Raw genomic sequence first — 19,345 nt, 5'->3', positions numbered from 1 at the left:
CGGGGACGGCTGGCGGGGGAATGGGAGGGAGGGTGTGCGTGAGCGCGCGCCTCCCGGCGGGCTTTGCGCGCGGCTCCGCCCTGCCTCCCTCGGGCCGGGCGGGGAAGATGGCGGCGGGAACGGGCAGTAAGTGCGGGGTCTGTCGGGAGGGTCGGTGAGGGGCGGGTGGGCGGCAGCGGCGGCAGCGGGGCCGGGGCGGCAAGGGGGCAAGGGGGCAAGGGGGCAAGGGAATGGGCCGGAGGGGAGCGGAGCTGTTCTGCGGGGAGGGGGCGGGGCCAACGGCTCGGGGGAGGGGTGGGGCTGTGGTGCGGCCGCGGGGGGCGGGGTAGCCGCCGCGGGGAGGGTGGGGCCAGCCGTCGGGGGCGGGATCACCGCTGGGGGGCGGAGCTAGGGGCGGGGAGCGGGGTTCCAGTTTGGGGGGTCCCGGAGGCTCCGAGCTGTGGGGGTCGGGTCGGTTCCGTGCAGTCGTCCCCCTCTCCCGGCAGAGCATAAGCTGCTGAGCGCCGGCCCCACGGAGCCCTGGTCCATCCGCGAGAAGCTCTGTCTGGCCTCGTCCGTCATGCGCAGCGGGGACCAGAACTGGTAAGGGAGGGTGGAGGGGGCTCGAGGGGGGGGCAGCCGCTGCTCTGCCTCTGGGCGGGGGCAGGGGCCGGCCTCCCGGAGCAGAGCACGGGTTGTGTGCTGTACCCGTAAGCGGCTTTTCAGCCCGCTGGTTCACTGTGTGACAGCTAGTCTCAAATGCTTCTGCCTTCTGTGCGCTTCCTGTTTGAAACAAAGTTGGGCTATTAAAGATGGAAGTATTAGACGTGTACCTTGAAAATCTTTTTGCTTCTTTCATAACTACTGTGTGAAAACAGAAGTGTGTTAATCAGAACAGGGAGTAATGTTATTCCAACATAAATGGGAAGAGGTGAGTTGCAGTCAAGGAGGATATTTCATAACAGACTCCTGGGCATTGCTTCTGCACTCGTAGCTCTGTTTTGCTGTCTTTTTCCCCTCACCAAAGTAAAGTTTTTGTGGAAATGTAATGGTGTCACCAGAAGCTAGAAACTTGCTTTTCAAAGCAGGGAGAGAAGCTTTTGTTTGTTTGGGAGTAGGCAAATATTTTGAGTCCAAGGGCAGTACTTCAGTAATTCCCAAGCCTAACAACTCACTGGCATGCTCATTGTGTTTATGGGGGCTATTCAGTGATGAATGTAAAGACAGGTCAGCATCATTTCTCTGCATGTTGGCTGGGGCGGAAAGTAAGTTGACGGTGAATGGCCATTTCTCTCCTGTAGGGTCTCAGTCAGCAGAGCCATCAAACCTTTTGCAGAGCCAGGACGCCCACCTGACTGGTTTTCCCAGAAGGTAAGATACTAGCATTTGAGCCTTGGAAAAGATGGGTTCTGCACAGGATATGTAAGACAGCTGCCTAGGAGAATGGGGTTTTTTGTTTTTTTTTTTAAAAGGTAGCAAAATTAATTTGAAAAGTCAGTTTTGTATAAATCAGATTAAACACTTTCTTCTGTTTATAAAATTAAATTTGAGCTTACAGTACAGATGGCTAAGGGAAAGACAAGGGTGATCAAAGATATGAAACAGGTTCCTTCTAAGGGATGGCTAAGTGAGGTAGAATCCTTCAGCATAAAAGAGATGAGTAACAGGCGATATGACAGATGTCTGTATAATCAGAGTGGCATGAAGTTGAAAATGAATAAGTATTAATTGTTAGTGCTTTGTCCAGTACAAGATTTAGAGGCTATTAGGTAACACTAACAGGAGGCAGGTTCAAAGCAAACCTAAAGAGTTTAACCAGGCATGTAATTAAGCTGTGGAATTCCTTGCCCCAGGAATTTGTGGATGCTCATGTATTTTGGTGTGTCCTGCTGTTCGGGCAAGAACCCGGGATTTTTTGTTGTATAAGAGACAGGGAGATTAAAAGAATCAAGGGAGGAGAATCTGGGATTTTTAATGTTGCTTTCTGTTCCTGTTAAGCTAGGGAACTGGCCTTGATATAATGTTATTTTGTTTTCTTCGTTGAAACATTTTTGGTTCGTCTTCACAGACAGAAACATTATGGCTACAGTTTTGCTAATCACTCTTGCTTTCTTTGACTTCTAAACTGTTAGCTGTGAGCATCTGTTCTTTAGCTTTGTTTTGGAGATCAGCCTGGGCAGCACTAAAGTGAAAGAGTGAATATGCTTCCTGACGTTGCGCTACACTAAATTATAGCCAGGGGGAAACTCTTGAGAAGACTGTCAGATAAGTTCATAAAGCATTAGACTGCTGAAGAAGTAGGAGTAAGTGCCCTGCAGGGTTTGTTGATAGGCATTTGCTGATGCTGACTCTTTGGTGTCCTCTGACTTACTTTGTTTCTTCTTAGCACTGTGCATCTCAGTATTCAGAACTCTTGGAAACTACGGAGACCCCTAAGTGAGTACAAACTCTGAAGCAAGTGCAGTCCGCAGCCATTTTGGGTGGACTTGTTGGTTCTTACAGCAAAGGACTTGATAGTGCTCCTCCCAAAAGGAGTGCGCAGGAATGAGGAAATTCAGTTGTGATAGCTGGCATGGGTGGACAGCGGGATCAGGGTATGGCAGATGAGGGAGATCGGCAAGCCCAAGGTATTTCTTAGGACATGCTTCCCATGTCTCCTTGTCTTGTCTCCTTTTTTCATAAGACTGAAATATTTCAGTATTACATGGTTCTAAAACTGGTCACTGTGTACTTGTTAGTGTCTTCCATATGCCCCTATGTCATTACAATACATGGCAGCGTAATTGGAGCCTCTTTGCCACAACTCTATTTAGTAAGAGTTGCAGTATGCATTTGCGGACTTAATGCAGCAAAAAGAAGCATTTATTTGGCTGGAATAAACAGTACAGATTAGTCTTATTTATCAGAAGCTTTACACATAAAATTATCGTTCAGAATAGCAGTAGAAAAGACAGCAAGAGTGAGAAGGGGAAATGTTTTGTACTTGCCTCTATTTTGCAGTGGTTTATTACAGTTTTCTTATCAATGCTATCTCTACAGCTTTGTGGTCTCAAATATTTCTCCTAAATTCAGGCATTTTGTTTTGAGATTTCACATCAAATTAAAGGCAGAATGTTTAAAAGTAGTATTTGTTTGTGATAGTGCTGAATGATCTTCAGCACTAGAGTTGCAAGGACAAAAGACTTAGTAGAGTTGTTGAGAAAGAAAAGATGTTTCTTTGTGGGTAGTAAGAATCTTCTCTGAAGTTGAAAGATTGATTTTTTTCAGGTTGAGAATTTGCGGTGGGCTTGCATTTTTGATCTCTTCCTGAATTCTTCAACATTGGACACATTCAAAAATTACATAAAGTCTTCAGAAGAGATTGTTTTAACATTGTGCTGTCCAGTATCATTTAAGAGAAATTGGAAGAGGAGGTTGATAACTTTTTTGTGTGTGTGTGCATGTTTGTGTCAGGAACGACAGACAGCAGCCATTTATGGATGGAGAACTGGAGCTTTCTGTGTTTCATGTCTGAACTGTTTTGTTTTATTCTGTAGGAGAAAACGTGGTGAGAAGGGGGAAGTTGTGGAAACTGTGGAAGACGTTATTGTGCGGAAACTGACTGCAGAACGAGTAGAGGAGTTGAAGAAAATTATTAAAGAAACACAGGAGAAATACAGGTATGCAGCAGAGGCATTAAGCTGTGGTGCACCAGAGAGTCCTGTCTGGAAAAAGTGGCCCAAATGGGATGGTGCTTAGGGTGAAAATGCTGCTTAGGGCTTATTTTTCAGTGATAAGTAAGAAAGATTTTCTGATTACAGGCAACTCAAGAAGGATGCAGAGCTGATCCAGGCCGGACACATGGATAACAGACTAGAGGAGCTGTGCAATGAGATTATGATGTGGGTGATTTGATTATTGCCATGTTATGCTTTCTTCTGAGACTGTAGTTGCCTGACACTGCGTGTTTGTCAGGCACCTCTTGCTCCGCATACATTGGGTTAAAAGAAACAGGGCAGATGCTTTGGCCTCTGAGGGTGAACTTAGTTAAGACTGGGGGGCACCAGATTGTATGGAACATCTTTTGGAGTTTCTCAGTGAAGAGCTTGTTGATGGCTTGCAACCTCATGCTTGCCTCCTCCATTTTGATAATCAGCTGGAAGTTAAATTCCCTGCCAACTGTGTCGTTCTCTGACTGACCTCTGACTCTGCTTCCCTCCTCTGAGAATTTGAGTCAGAGTCTGCAGGGGCAGGTCATTTTGTCTGGAGATAATGGAGTGAGGGTCAGTAAGCTGCAGGAGGAACTAAGGGGAAGTGGGACACCGTTTGACGGTAGGTTTTGGTTCTGTATACAGAAAGAAAAAAATGGAGGAGGAGGAGGCAGAAGTCAAGAGGAAGGCTACAGATGCTGCTTATCAGGGTAAGCTGGAAGTAATCTTCCTTATTCCTCAGAGATAGATGCATATGTTCATAAGAACATTTGGGAAATATTTGTGTCTTGTTCAAACCTGTTCAGGAGGAATTCTGTGACCCTAGGAGTTGGAAAGAAAGATTATATTCTCTTTCCAGCACTGGACAAAATGGCAAAATATGGAGACTTCTGAGAAGGGAACTAATTCTGTAGAAAAGGTATTTCTAAGAGGAAGCAGGATTAGCAAGGAGCTCTCTGTTAGAATGCCAGGCTTTTCATCCATTTAGTTTTCCCCATAGTTTTACTACTGTCTGAAGATAAGAGGTTTGTTCTGAATGTTTAATTCATTTATAATTCTTGGGGCAATTCAGTGATCTAACCTACCAGTGGTGGGAGGTGGTGAATACCCAACTGCTATGGAAATCTGAAATTAAAGTGCATTACCCAGTGCTAGTATTATTTGTGAACTGAGCCTAGTGTGGTGCAAGACAAACAATGTTTTCTTGGGATTCTTTAGGATAAAATCAGAGGTAACTCTTAGGGACTGTCCAAGGCAGAGTCATAGAATCTCACTTTTTTTTCTGTTCTTTTCCAGCTCGTCAGGCCATTAAGAATCCGCCACGACGATTAACAGGTGTGATGGTTCGCTCCCCTGCTGGCTCAACTTCCCCAGGGGGAGACTATGCTCTGGGAGATCTGTCTCAGCCCGCTGTGGACGAGGCCAGTCCGGGGGTAAGGATGCTTCCCATGGTAAGAGGGAAAGACCAGCTTGGGACATGGGGCTCTGTGTCCATCATGGAACAGGAGCCTGGGAAGGAGCCCTTACCTTGTTTTGCAGACTTCTTGCTGTGGTAGGGCTGGAGTGTGGTTGATGTACAGTGCTGCTCGAGATACATGTCCTCTTCCATGTCTGTGGTGATCAGGTGCCTGGATCAAAGGCTGTGTAGGGGCATCAGTGGGTTGGCCAGGCAATCTTCTCTGTGTGCCTGGGAAATGGCACTACAGGGCAGGGAAAGGGTGAAAGCGTATGCTGGGAGTAGGTGTCTGTGGTGTGCTGGATCAATGCTCTTGGGGGAAGGAGCAAGTGGGGCTAGTCCGTGTGGTGGAGTGTGGCTTTGAACAGTGTGGTTTTTCTCTTTCTTAGGTCACTCCAGGGACATTGCCCAGCACCCCAGTTGCCTCCTTCATTGGAATCCCTGACACCCCTCCAGGCTCTGCTCCCCTGGATGCCCCCATGACCCCAGTCACAGATGATTCACCCCAGAAAAAGATGCTAGGACAAAAAGCAACTCCGCCTCCTTCCCCTCTGCTCTCAGAGCTGCTGAAGAAGGGCAGTCTCCTGCCCACAAGCCCCAGGCTGGTATGGAGCTCTCTGGTCATATATGCAAGCACACAAACAATTTGCTCCAGACTCTCCCACTGAAAAAGGGGGAGCTGCAAAGGCTTTTTGAAAGCATACAGTTTTTGTGAGTCCCAACAGGAGCGATATCTGAGAGATATAATTACCCCTGTGAGCCACAGAGGTGGGACCTTTTCCCAGCAGGACTGTGGGTGCAGGACTGCAGGAATTATTCAGCACATTAGGACTGTCTGTCTCCCCTCAGTCATAAGGAGTTGGAGTTGCAGGCTTTGCTAGAGGAAATCGTTCTCCCCAGAGGAGGGGCGTGTTAGACAGCATCATCCCAATCAGACTCCGTGGGAGCTTTCTTGGTGATTTCTACTTTGGGCTCACAAGTCGTCTTTACGCCTTGGCAGGAAGTTGAGTTTCAGTATTTGTAATGGGTCTTAGCAGAGGAGTAGGGAGTCCTTTAATCAGGTTTATGACCAATACTGAAGTGCTTCAGTCGTCTTGTAGTTGTAGACAGTTACTAAAATCACTGTGATGACAAACCACTTCAACCATCTGTTGTTAGTGACTCTGGGAGAGGGTGATCATTGCTGACACTGTTGAGAGCCCAGTCCCAAAGCAGCAGCCATTGGCCTGCCTGTGGCATATATTCCTTGTGATTGTGCTTGTGTGGTGGAATAGGTATATTACTGGTGACTTTCTTTTTTTAATAACCAGATTTGGGGTCGTTTCTATTTGTTAGCTTGGGTAAATGTTCCATGGGTTCTATGTTTGCAGGGTGCCACATAACATAGGGTGGAGCGAGGCAAGATAATGGCTGTGGAAGACTGAGTTTTCTTTGTATCAACAAGGCTGTTTTACATCTGCTTCAAGGTCCATCACAGGTTTACGATGTTTTACACAGGTTTACCTTGATAGAGTTGTTTTCCATCTTGGTGCTTCAGTTTCCCTCAGCTCAAAATAAGGGATAATTCCATGGCATCTCAGGGGTTAGAGAGACTGATATCTGTAAAGGATTGTGAGGTCCTTGAACAGAGGAACTAAGGTAGAGCAAACGATGTATTTGGCCTAACTTCAAACAAAGGTGGCATTGCAGCTGTATCGTAGCTGAAGAACAACTGGTTTCAGACTGTCACATTGGGCACTTGGATAAGGGGCCTTAGGCAGGCACTAGACAAAAAACGCAGAAATGCTGAGACAGCAGATGATGAACATATTCATTGAGGTGCATATCTGGCAGACAATCACTGATGTGATGGTATCTCCAGGAACTTCAGTTGTGTCCTCCTTTGGCAGGTCAGTGAAAATGAAATGGCCGTGGCTTCTGGTCACATGAACAGCTCAGGAGTCCTGCTGGAGGTGGGAAGCGTCCTTCCAGTGCTGCACAGTGGGGAAATGCAGTCGGCACCTGGTGCTGTCTCTGCATCTCCTGCTGCTTCAGGTAACTTGGGACACTCCCTGTACAGTTCTCCCCTCAGATGTACCTGCAGACTGTTCTATGAATTCTCTTTGGAGGGAGATGAAGGACATCTAGCCTGGCTGGGTTTGGGGCTTCTTTGAGTTGTATTCCTATATCTCTACCCCCATCCCTCTCACCCCTACTTTTTTTTTTAAGGAGACTCTAATCCTTACAGAAGAAAGAGTGCCTTGATCTAAAATAACCAAAACAATTAGACTTGATTCAATCCTGATCCATACCATCTAGTTTTCTGGTTTTGACACTGGCTAATACCAGGCATTTCAGTGTAGAAAGAAAGGGTTAGTTTGCGGGGAGCTGGGGAGGAATTGGTCTAGCATCTTGACTCCTGACGTGTCAAAACTGCAGCTTCCTTTGAATCTGGAGAACTCGTGTGTCTTACCTCTGCTTTAGCATAGAGGTCTGTTGAGGATTAGAGCACAGTGGACTGTGAGCTCCAGAGGAAGTTCCACAGAGGGGGGCGAGAGGGACAGTGCAAGAGTCTTCCTGTTGGGCCTTGTCAGAACAACCTGCCTAAGGTGAAGTTCCTTCTCAGCTCATGCTAACCAGTAGTTTAGTCACATTGTCTGCAGCTGAGGATTTATGCCATTCATTCATGTATAATTCCATACAAATAATCCATGTCTGTTCTTTAAGACCTGTTAATTTGGTCCAGACAGTTCAGTAAATTCAGACTGGAAATTACAGCTAAGATGAGTGGCAACCTTTGATATAAAAGGAATTCTCCAGGAAAGACCTGCAAAGAGATCCCCTCTGCACCCTTCCAGCTCTTGTAATGACTGTTTGTCTTGGCTTACCTTGTGTGGCTCTCTCAGCACTGTTTTTCAGATTTCCCCTAATTGTATTGGGATGAGCCTTTGGGAGGGCATCTCTCTGCATGTGTGGCTTAGCCTGTCCAGCCCTTACATTGAGCAGTGTCCCATAGCCTGCATGATTCTGTCTGAGACTGCACACACGGAGTCATGCATTTTTGGTGCGGATTCTCTGTATAGCTTTTGGGACAATTTATAGGTACCTCTTGGTGTCTTTTCCCAGAAGAAGCCATCAGACAGTGAAGAGCCCAGTGGTGGCTTTGTGGACTTTAGTGGTGGCTGCTTCTTGCTCATGTGCTTTTCCCTTCTACTCTCTGTTAGGTGCTCCTACGCTTTCCCGGCTTTTAGAAGCTGGTCCTGCACAGTTCACCTCACCTCTTGCTTCCTTCTCCGCTGTTGCCAGCGAACCTCCAGCTAAGCTCCTGCCACCCCCCGTAGAGCCTGTGTCCCAGGCAACCATTGTCATGATGCCCACGCTGTCAGCACCATCCGTTGTGCCACCAGCTGCAGCTCCAGAAAGCATAGCCACAGGTGCGTTCCTGAACTACGCACTCGTAGGTCATTTGCTGCTGGAAAACAGAAACTCCCTTGGGATCAGCACCCAGCGAGAAATCAGCTGGCCTTTTATCACCTCAGACCCGCCATCCTGATGGAAGGACAGTTACAGCTGAGTTCTGGAGTAAAGAGATGGTTTTAAATAGGATTTGCTGGGTGGGGGTGGGGGTGCTAATGGTATGTTGTTGGATTGTGGTTCGCGGGCTGGAATCTCACTTTGCCTCTACTGTGGGAAAGCAAACCTGTATTTGTCTTTCATTTTTCTAAGCCATGCTATTGTGGGTGGACCTGGGATACTTGCGGTTGGTGCTTGGTCTTATCTGCTGCAGTATTTGTTTTTGTGGACTTGACTTCTCCAGATAGGTCTCTGATTGTCACTCTCATCCTTGTGCAGTGAGCCAGCCAGAAGCCTGTGTTTCCATGGAGGCAGTGGCTGATTCCCATACCGTGACAGTGTCCATGGACAGCAGTGAAATATCCATGATCATTGATTCCATCAAGAAAGAGTGCCTGGGTTCTGGGGCTGGCAGCACTGCAGGGTCTTCCAAAGATCACTGCATGGATGGGAAAGAAGACCTGGATTTGGCTGAGAAAATGGATATTGCAGTGTCCTATACGGGGGAAGAGCTAGATTTCGATACTGTTGGAAATATTATAGCCATAATTGAGGACAAGGTAAATGGGCAAAGCAGAGTGCCAGTGCCTTTTGCTCCACATCCAGTTAGGTTAATCTCAAGTGATTACTGTTCACCAACTTAGTTTAAACAAACAAGAAATAACTATTCCAAAATGCACATTCTCACCATTGTTGTCCAGATCAATAGGAAATGACCCTATGACACAACTGCTGCTAGTCTGCCATGTTTAGCATGGTGCTTCTCTTCAGAGTGCAGAAAGAAAGCTCTTTCTTCCTGGGTAGGGTAGGGTTTGGGTCATGCCTCTGGCAGACAAATGAGCACTGCTTGCAGCATACTTTCCAGGAGTGATGTATTTCTGAAACTGAAGCTCCATGGGAGACTCCACAGGGAGTGATAGGACTCTGGCTGTGAAAGGCAACTTTGTAAACCCAGTACACCATGTTTTCCACGATTTCTCATTAGCAAATAACATGAACTTCTTTTTTAATCCCTCTTTCTGACCCTGGCCTTCACTGCTGTGTTTTTGTTTTGGCAATAAAGGTAGATGACCACCCTGAAGTCCTGGATGCAGCAGTTGTTGAAGCTGCTCTGTCCTCTTTCTGTGAAGATACTGATGACCCTCAGACCCTGCCTGGCCCATGGGAACACTCAATTCGTCAGGAGCACGAGAAACAGGCCCAGATACCCCAAGTGTCTGTGACTGTGAAACAGGAGAGGCTGGAGTGTGAGGAGCCAGAGGCAAAGGGAATTCGAGACCTAATGGGCATTGGCGAGCTGGGATCAGAAATAAAGACAGAACCTGCAGAGCAGGAGCAGAATCAGCTGGGCCCTGAGGAAGCCATACCAGCAACTGCAAGAGTGACGGAAACACCAGAGCGTAGAAGTCAAGAGATAGAAGAGGATCAAAGAGCAGCTGTAGCAGCAGGAGAGACTTCTGAAATTGAGATAGAATCAGCCAAGGGAGAAGACACAGTGCACAATACAGTGAAGACAGAGGTATGTGAGCAGGGAGGCTGTCTGGAACTGGTGTGGGGAAAGAAAGAAGCAGTTGTGGCAGGTAGGAGAGAAGTTTAGAGGAAGGATGACTGTTGGGTTGAAGGTGACCCTTCAATGAATGTGACTGACTGTTTTTTTGGGAGTCATACTGCTGATCTGTTCGATCTGCAGAGCAGCTCTCTGCTTTAGGCAGTACCTTTATGTATATCCCCACACCCATGTGCAGAATTGCTGTTGGGAAGGTGCTCAGTGAACTTCATTGCCTTGAGTTAGGTTAGGGTGAGTGAGATGTGCCCACACCTTCACTGAAGTGAGCTGACACAAACATCTAGATTTGTGCATTTCTCTTCCCTCCAGACCCCACCTGATGATGATTCATCCCCTCCACAAGTCCCAAATGTGAGTGAAGACTCCTCACAGGCTGATGTTCAGCACAAATTTGAGCTGTCAGGTAACTTAATTCAGCTAGGAAATCTTTTACATGCAACATTATTAGCTGGATAGATGTCAGTGATCTGGTTCAGGATTTCTGGGGAGGAGGGAGAAAAGGTATGTGTAGGAACAGTGGTAATTACTGCAGGATGGTAGGCATTGGTGCAGGAGCTTTTGTAGGAAAGACTGCTTTGGAGAATCAACCTTTGTGCTTTTCTTTCGTTCTCAGAGACAATGAAGGAGGAGGCCCAAGTCCTATTTAGGAGTCAGATGAAGGTAATTCTGGATTGGTTGTAGTCATCTTGGGTTCATTAGTAACATCCCATTGCTGCTGCTTCCTGGCTTCCATCTGAAAAGCAAAGCTTGCTTTCCGCTTTCTGCACTGAGAAGAGAATTGGACAGTCTGCAGTTGGAGCTAAGTGGGAGATTGCTTCAGGCGCTATATAGCTGTGTGTATGTGTGTTTATGATTCTGCGGGGGGAGGCAGGGCAGAATAGAGCGACGAGGATTTTGCGGAAGTGCCTGTACAGTTGTCCGCAGCCAAAGCAAGAAAATCCCATTCCTTGCTGAACCATAGTTGCTTTGGAAGCTCTTGAGTTGCTGCTGTAGCTGGCTGTGCAGTCTCATGAACTCTCTGTTTCAGGATGGGCAGGGTGAAGAGGATGATGAGGATGGTGCCAGTGAGGCTGCCAGTTTGGAGGAACCCAAAGAAGAAGATCAGGGTGAGGGATATCTGTCAGAGATGGATAACGAGCCCCCTGTGAGTGAGAGCGATGATGGCTTCAGTGTCCATAATGCGCCTCTACAGTCTCACACGCTAGCTGACTCCATCCCCAGCAGCCCAGCCTCCTCGCAGTTGTGAGTATCAATGAAGCTCTCAGGCATGCAGGTGGAAATCCCAGGCTATTTTGTGGAGCGAGCGTAGGAGTCTCATTTGTGTTTTGCTGACTGAGTGGGTCTGAAGGGGGAATTTGTTGATTTGTCTAGTTCTCGTGTGCAGACATTGCCATAGTACCAGGTCCCATTTTTTTTTCTTCCTTTGGCGTGGATTAGTGTAGGCATGTCAAAGGCAAAATAAACTGTAAGGTTTCTGCTCTGAGGCAGTATGCAGACTCCTGAAGGAAATCCTGTTCTTTTCTTCCCAGCTCAGTGTGCAGTGAAGACCAGGAAGCAATACAGGCCCAGAAGATCTGGAAGAAAGCCATCATGCTAGTTTGGAGAGCAGCAGCTAATCACAGGTGAGTTTGATGTCTTGAGAACTGGCAGAAAGAAGTGACTAATCCTAGACAAGTCTCTGCCCTCCCATCTTGGAGGCTCATCTGCCTCGGTACTGGGATATGATGAATCATATTATTACTGGTAGCAGAAAAATAAACATGAGAGCATGAAACAAGTATTTACCAGCAGGGACGGGGCACTAAGTGGATTCCTTCTCTCTGCAGGTACGCCAATGTCTTCTTACAGCCTGTAACTGATGATATAGCACCAGGCTACCACAGTATCGTGCAGAGGTGAGTCTCAGCAGTCTTCTGTCATTAGAACTCTGTATATTTGCATATTTGTGTAGGGATTTCTGGAAGGAACAATGTCATTTTCAGCTGCCATGCAGACTGCAAGGATTGGAAAATTATTTTTTCTGGCATGATTCAATCAGAAACAGGTTTCCCCAAGGAAAAGGTCATCTTCAGTAGCAGATACATGTCTTTACACAGACCTGTCTTTGAATGAAGTACACTGACTTACACAGAACATTTTTTATCAGTAAGGTGGTATGTGACTGATCTGCTTCTCCCAGTTTCTATCTGGGGTAGGATTTAACCTTTGAAATGCCAAAGAATTATCTTCTTTAACAAGCATTTTTTACTGTCCCAGATAGCAGACGTTACCAGAATTACCAGAATCCCTTGCTAGTTCCTAAAATCTCTCCTAAATAGTTTAGTGGCTGCAGCTCTGGGTCCTTAGTGTCTCCTCCAGTGGTGCCTGGAGAAGGCAAATGCCTCTCCTGAGGTATCTGTCATGCCGTTGTTACCATCCATGGTAACTGGTGGACAGCTTGTGTCTTCTGACCTGAGGCCTTGGTGCTGAGGAACACAGCCTGTGTGGGGAGAACCTCTTTAGCTAAATTAAATAGGTGGTCCAACTAGACGTGTCACAGACCCAGGGCTTTTGTGAAAGAGAGGGGAAAGTGTTAAATATTTCTGTTGCTATTTTGACTGTATTTCTTTCATAGACCAATGGATTTATCTACCATCAAAAAGAACATTGAGAATGGGCTGATAAGAACCACAGCTGAGTTCCAGCGTGATATTATGCTGATGTTTCAAAATGCAGTTATGTACAACAGCTCTGACCATGATGTGTACCACATGGCTGTGGAGATGCAGCGAGATGTCCTGGAGCAGATCCAGGTAAAGTACTGAGCTGAGACCAGTGCAGGACAGAGCATCTGCCTTGGTCTGTAGGTATTGGAAAGAAATCTCAGTGTAAGACTGCAGTTTTACTCATTGTGTCTTTGACTGAAGTAGTCCCATCTTTCCCTGAATCTTTCTTGTGCTAGCTCAGGTGTTTGTGGTGAACTAGACTGTGGATAATTTAAAACTAACACAGCAAAATGTTTTTTAGGTTCAGCCCAGACCAATTTCAAATCTAATTTTCTTCAGGAAAGTGCTTAGGCCAGCAAGAACCAGGGTGTGGTTCAGGAACAGAAACAAGCATCAAGAATGGTGAATGACAGGAGACACAATTTCTTATGGTGGTTTAAAGTGTACATGAAACTGTGCTGTGAATATATGCCATTTAAAATTTATTGTGAAGTAGAATGTCCCAACTGGCAGAGCTAACAGAGTTTGAACTGGGGTTTTATAGTTCCTCAGGACTTGTGGCTTCTGAGGTAAATGGGGAAACTTATTCTGAACAGCACACAAGGAACTGAAACTGCCTCTGACCCAATCATTCCCAGCCTGTGGTTTGTGATACTTAACTGGCATGCACTAACGGAGCTTGTTTTGCCTGAGAATCTTAACAAAGTGTGGTTTCCTTGCAGCAATTTCTGGCCACACAACTGATTATGCAAACATCAGAGTCGGGGATCAGTGCAAAGAGCCTGCGTGGGCGAGACTCCACTCGCAAGCAAGATGCTTCTGAGAAGGTGAGAATGCTGCACCCTGTGGAAGGGCATTTGGTATCTTCTGGAGAATCCCAAGACACTGCATGAAGTTCCAATACCAGTGATAGGCAGAATGTTTTTTGAGATTGCAGTGGCTCCAGCATCTTCTTGTGAACAAATTTTTCTTTAAATGTGTCCATTGATCAGATTTTAGCTCTGGAGCTGTACATCATCTCAGAGGCAGGCCTTAAATTATTTCTGTAATCCCAATATTTCTGTTCCCTTTTTTTAAAAACAAGTGATGAAAACTGTAGAGAAATGAACAGAATATCAGAAGAGGCATGATATGGCAGGAAGGTGAAGGTGTAGAGAATTGGAAGACTAGCCTCTGCCATGTTCTTCACTTCCTACTCAGATTTTTAGAACCAGGAATCACTCTGGTTTTCTGTGTAAAACACACCAGAGAACTGTTGACTTCCACAGTGATCTGAACTAATAGAAGTGTAGATTTTTTTCAATCTGTAAAGACACATCCAGACTTGATTAAGTGATTTCAAGTGCTCTCAGCTGGTGCACACAACATTGTGACAGCAAGGACTGCCTGCTTAGTTCTAGTAGTGACTGCACAGTGCAGAGACTGTTTGGTAGGCCAGGCCTTGCCATGGCTGAGGAGGGAATATCCCTTTCCAAGCATTCTGACTCTCACAGTATCCCTCTTTTGTCCGTTTTTATGTTCCTGCTACATAAGACTGATGCCATGCGGGAAGGGGAGTGGGGCACATGTTTCTCTATGCTCGTGTGCGGGCTCAACTGCTTCTATGCGGTGTGTGCGTTTCCGTATCTGATATCTGATAAGTCCTTCTGTTTGGCCTTTTAACAGGACAGTGTCCCAATGGGCTCTCCTGCCTTCCTTCTCTCTCTCTTTGTAAGTATTGAAAGGCTCCAGCAGGTACTGCAGTACTGCTGGCAGTGTGCTCTGCTCCTTGTCTGGGTGATCACTGCACTGTCACAGCATCCTTAACATTGCAGCGGTGTGTGTTTAACTTAGGGGCTGTATAACCATGATCATTAGAGAACAAACATCTCAGTCCCTTATTCTCAGTGTGGGCGAGTGGGAGGGGCTTCAGTCTTTTCTTCTGGTTCCAAGTGTTCTCGTTTTGTCATCTGCCTTTGCTTTTTTCCACAACTTTTCTCCTGCTTCCTTTCCATGTAAGTGGGAAGACACTGGTGGTGCAGTACTACAGTTCATACATCTCTCATGCTTATACAGCTGCCCCTTCCGCACATTCGAGACATACAAAGGGTCTTGGGAAGGTGAGGAGTCAGTTGTGTACTCCTTTATCATTCATGGCCCAGAAGGGAAATAAGATACTCTGCAGAAATACCTTGCTCTGTGCCTGTGGTGATCTGGAAGTGTTTGGAAAAATATTCCCTCTGGGAAACCCCAAGTCTCTTGAGTTGTGGGGAGGAGAGAGGGGAGAAAGATGGAGAGTTGTTTTTTTTCTCTCGCATATATCTAAAGACAGAGGAGTACTCCGGGAGAGTCAGCATGTCAGCCAGAGGGAGAGGGCAGCGGATCAAAGGAAGCTCTCAGCTCGCCTTCTACTCATGGAAAGGAGCTGTGCGGAGAAACTAGGGAGCTAGTGCCAGGGTCACTCAACTGGAGGAGCACTTTCCGTAGGGATCAGCAGCTGATAAGGTAGGTTAGTCAGCAGTTCCCTCTTCCCATCTTAAGTGACAAGCTAGAATCTGCTGCTTAGGAGAAAGCCTGCACTGTACAGGCTCCAAAAGCATCTGTCTGGGCAAAAGCCTTGTTGCCTCTCTCTGCCCTGGCTGCCAGCAGTGCACAGAGATGCTGCAAATCCCAGCACCTCTGCTGTGTCCAGAGTGAATTTTAGGTAGGTCTGCAGGCAGGCCTCCCCAGGCCTTCTTAGGGCAGCTTCCATTTCTCCTGTTTGGAAGGCATGAAAAGTTGTTACCAGGTGCACAATTCCCTACCACCCTGAGTACTGGAGGAAGTGTTTTGTATTTAGGGTTGCATAACTCTCTTTTTGTTTGCCTTGTGACTAGGACGGTGGCACCAGAGGGCGTCGCTGTGCCATCGAGGCAGACATGAAGATGAAGAAATGATGCTGCAGCAGACAGAAAATCTCTGCACCTGGCATCCAGAGCTGGAGTGCAAGCAAGATGCTGTTAACAGCTGTTGGAGGAGGAAGAAAAGCTGCAGGTCCATTTCTGGGACCTGGTCCACCTTCTGCACTTACCCCTCTGGAAAGCAGTGTCCCGTCGGAACGTGTAACCCAAAGAAACTTCCCTGGAGGGGAAGACTAGCCCCCCTGCCTGTTTTAGGGCAGTCATCTTGGGCTTCATCAGTGTTCTGGTGTTAGCTAGCAACTGGTGGCTCGTATGTACTGTAATGTGAAGTGTACAGATTTTTACTAGTGATGTGTAAATGTGTATGTATATTAAAGTCTGGGAACAAATCCAGTGTGCAGTGTACTGAGCATCGCAGCTCTCTGCAGTGAGGAACCCTGTTTTCATACAAGGGTGCACACCCTGTCTTCAATATCTGCAAATATAACTCTCTTCCAGTTACCCATATAGCACACAAGCACAGCAGAGCTTTGACATTGGAGACAATCTGTTAATCATGGGAGTGTTGCATAGTGCTTGGATGGAGGGGAAGGTTGCCTGCTTGAGTGTGTGAGAATGTGGTACTGTTGTGATGAAACAGGAGATCTAACCATGAGATGTTAAATACTACAGTCTTGCAGCTTTCCTCAAGAAAGTGATGTATTGAAATGCACCTTATAGTCTTTCCCCAGAGATTTGTGAAGGATACACTAGTCAGGGTGAAAATCTGTCATGCCAGCAGCTGTAGGCATGCTAGTACCTGGTTTACACTGGAGCTCGTGAACTGTTTCTCTGTGCTAGAAATTAGGGTTCTTTCCCTCAGCAACATGCATGCTTAACTGAGTTCTAAGTTCTTTCTGATAATTTTCAAGTCACCTTCTTATTTTCTGCTCATGTGACATGAAACATGTGTTTTCTGCTCCCATGACCTTTCAGGGGAAAAAAAATGAAACACTATCCTTCCTGGTGCTTGCAGCTGCTGGGAGTGGTCAACACTTCCTTGTGCGTCATGTACAGGGCACAGCTTTCTGACAGGAGTTGCAGGAAACTGAATGACTGCAATTAAGACCTGAGGGATTGTTGCCTTACCTTCATTTTCATGAGTTTTTTGTTGAAATTGGTTGTGCCTGCGGAGTCCCATGTTTGGCCAAGGTGTATTTCCACCAAGAATTACTCCACGTTTGATGCTAGCAATGTAGAATCCTTTGGTTTGCTTACTGGTTAACTGTCCTTCGCTACTGAAATTGGGAACAAATTTCTCATTTGAATTTTTATGGCCTCAGGTTCCCGAGATTACAGGTTGGTTAGTTCATAGCACAAAAAGTTACAGGTTTCTTTTGGTTTCTGGTATTTTACGGAATAATTTAAGTTGGAAGGGACCTCTGAGTTTTTATCTAGTCCAACCTGCTGCTCAAAGCAGGGCCAGCTTCAGAGGTCGATCAGATTGCTCAGAGCCTTGTCTAGGCAGGTTTTGAAAATCTCCAAGGATGGAGATTCCCTGACTCCTCTGGACAACTTGTTTCAGTGCTTACCCACCCCCATAGAGTAAACGCTTCCCTTATATCCAGTCTGAATGTCCTTCAGTGCATCTTGTTACTGCCTCCTCTCCTTTTGCTGTTGGCCGCTGAGACTGGCGCTGTCTCCTCTGTGACACCTGTCTTTGTGTTGAAGAACTGAAGTTGCAGCACATGGGAGGACCTTTATCATGCCCAGTAGTAATTCACTTCCATTACGGAAAGCATTGCTGTTCATTCCTACCCTTGATTTCTTCTCTTAACCAGGTATTTTTTCCCTCAGAGAACCTTTTCTCACGTGCCATGACATTTTAATAGCCTTTAATGATGTTTAAGATCTTTAAAAATATAAGAGACAATTTACCTCTACAGAGCCCCATTGTGTCATTCCCAATTCATCATCTCATGCTCTGACTACTAATTCTGTTCTTCCTAATACTTTGTTCTAACCTTTGTGGTGCAGAGCTCAAGCTTTCTGTGCTGCATCTCCCAACATCCACCCTTTTACAGACTGATACAACAATTCCATCTTTCTGTTTTTCTTGTGCTGTGGCTAATTTAAGTGACAGGTTACACAGTATAGGTTTGATCATGTTATATTTAAGCTTTAGGACTTTCAAGTGAATCCCAAATGGTTCTAAGCTTTACTCCGTCCCTCAAATCGTTCTAAAACCTCCCCATTGACATGGTCATTAGAAGCGGTCTCCCATACCCATCCCAAGAAAAAGTCTTGCATGATCTCCTCCGTGGCAACAGCTGATAATGATGATTTATTTGGTTTTTCCAACTGGGCCTATTTTCCGCTGAGATATTTGGCACTGATCATGCGTCATTCCCACTGATCATGTGGCAGCTCTCTGCTTCTGATGTTTTTGATGAGGTTTGTTGTTGTTATTTGCTTTTATGTTTTTAGCAAATTGCTCTTCAAATTTTTTTCCTAGTTTTTTATGGTTTCTACATTTCATTTACTCGGGTTCAAGCTTTTATCATTTTTCTTGTTTTGACATGTAAGTTCCTTTCAAAGGCCATCTTTTCTATTTCTAGCAGCTTTTTCTCATATCAGTGAGGGTTGCGCAGTGTCTGATCTCTGCAAAGCGAACTAAAACTTTCTAATTTGATAATAATTTCTTGCTGGTGACTTACGCAGCCAATATAATTAAGAACTGTCAGGCAGTTCTTAATTAAAAGTTGAAGTCTGTATCTTTTTGTCTCTTATTTTTTGTACAGAATTGGTATGGAACTGAGCAGTCTGTAATTATTTCACTCATCCCGCTTGTCTTGCACTAATGCTGCCATTCCACTCTGGTGTCTTGAGTCTTCCAAGATTTAGTAAAACTGAACATAAGGCCAAAGAGCTTTTTAATTGGTGCTTATGCCCAAGTTCCCTGGGCCTTCTGATTTTAAAATGCTTATCCCTCTCAACTGGAGTACAGAAAGGTGATCACAAGTGATTGGATTACCCTAGGCTAATGCTTTTCTGTTCTTCAGCTGAGCTGCGGTGGCTGGTTCTTCGTGCATGGCCAGCTCTGCTGATGGTGCAGGAAGTGCTTTAGGCACAGGGTTGCTTTTCAGATGAAATCACAGTTTGCCCAACCGCTTTGGCTGGGAGCTGAGAGCAGGTAATGTTATCTCTTACCTCATCAAATTTTATCTGATTCCACTGAAGTTAACTTTGAAAGAGGTTTCAGAAGGGCAGCCTTTTGGATGCAAGCTCACTTGTTAGTTCATAAAATAAGCAAACATGATTTCTCATCCCAAACCCAATGGGTTCCTTATTTTTCCCAGGTATGCACCGTAAGCTTTATTTGTAGCTGTGCTAGCAGTCCTGAGAACGCAAAAGGAAGTCATTAAGAAATGTGCTTGTTCAAAATTCTGGAAAAATTGAGTTGTACATAATTAACTGAAAACTCTAAAGACACCACTAATTAATATGTAGAATCCTCCATGGGTACAGCATCCAGGTGG

At 45.9% G+C, this 19,345-nt stretch overlaps 1 protein-coding gene across 4 annotated transcripts; it reads left to right on the top strand.

Annotated features, from left to right (window-relative positions):
* The first annotated feature begins 60 nt into the window (after positions 1 to 60).
* On the top strand, positions 61 to 16,216 carry BRD8 (bromodomain containing 8). 4 transcript variants are annotated; one of them, XR_010374173.1, is made up of 23 exons: positions 61 to 126; positions 486 to 582; positions 1,281 to 1,350; positions 2,366 to 2,415; positions 3,516 to 3,638; positions 3,780 to 3,860; positions 4,314 to 4,378; positions 4,965 to 5,101; positions 5,514 to 5,729; positions 7,014 to 7,158; positions 8,328 to 8,537; positions 8,956 to 9,236; positions 9,740 to 10,195; positions 10,553 to 10,646; positions 10,857 to 10,903; positions 11,271 to 11,485; positions 11,773 to 11,865; positions 12,070 to 12,138; positions 12,858 to 13,035; positions 13,671 to 13,775; positions 14,614 to 14,658; positions 15,256 to 15,432; positions 15,804 to 16,216. XR_010374173.1 is itself a non-coding variant. In XM_064458682.1 (22 exons), exons 1-22 carry the CDS (start codon positions 108 to 110, stop codon positions 15,861 to 15,863), a joined length of 2,856 nt encoding a protein of 951 aa, XP_064314752.1. In that variant the 5' UTR covers positions 61 to 107; the 3' UTR covers positions 15,864 to 16,216. The 4 variants fall into 4 exon arrangements, 2 of the variants coding, with proteins under 2 accessions (XP_064314752.1, XP_064314753.1); XR_010374174.1 differs by lacking the exon at positions 8,328 to 8,537; XM_064458682.1 differs by lacking the exon at positions 15,256 to 15,432.
* Positions 16,217 to 19,345: the final 3,129 nt, after the last annotated feature.

The sequence above is a fragment of the Phalacrocorax carbo genome, chromosome 8 (assembly GCF_963921805.1).
Source record: "Phalacrocorax carbo chromosome 8, bPhaCar2.1, whole genome shotgun sequence".
Taxonomy (NCBI): domain Eukaryota; kingdom Metazoa; phylum Chordata; class Aves; order Suliformes; family Phalacrocoracidae; genus Phalacrocorax; species Phalacrocorax carbo.
Note: the sequence above shows the minus strand (reverse complement) of the source record. Positions and strands in the feature narration are given on the sequence as shown.

Excerpts from the sequence above, each read along its gene's own strand:
- BRD8 (XM_064458682.1), top strand. Across the intron at positions 7,159-8,327 it reads TGCATCTCCTGCTGCTTCAG|GTGCTCCTACGCTTTCCCGG; the intron begins GTAACTTGGGAC and ends ACTCTCTGTTAG. Across the intron at positions 13,776-14,613 it reads AGCAAGATGCTTCTGAGAAG|GACAGTGTCCCAATGGGCTC; the intron begins GTGAGAATGCTG and ends GCCTTTTAACAG.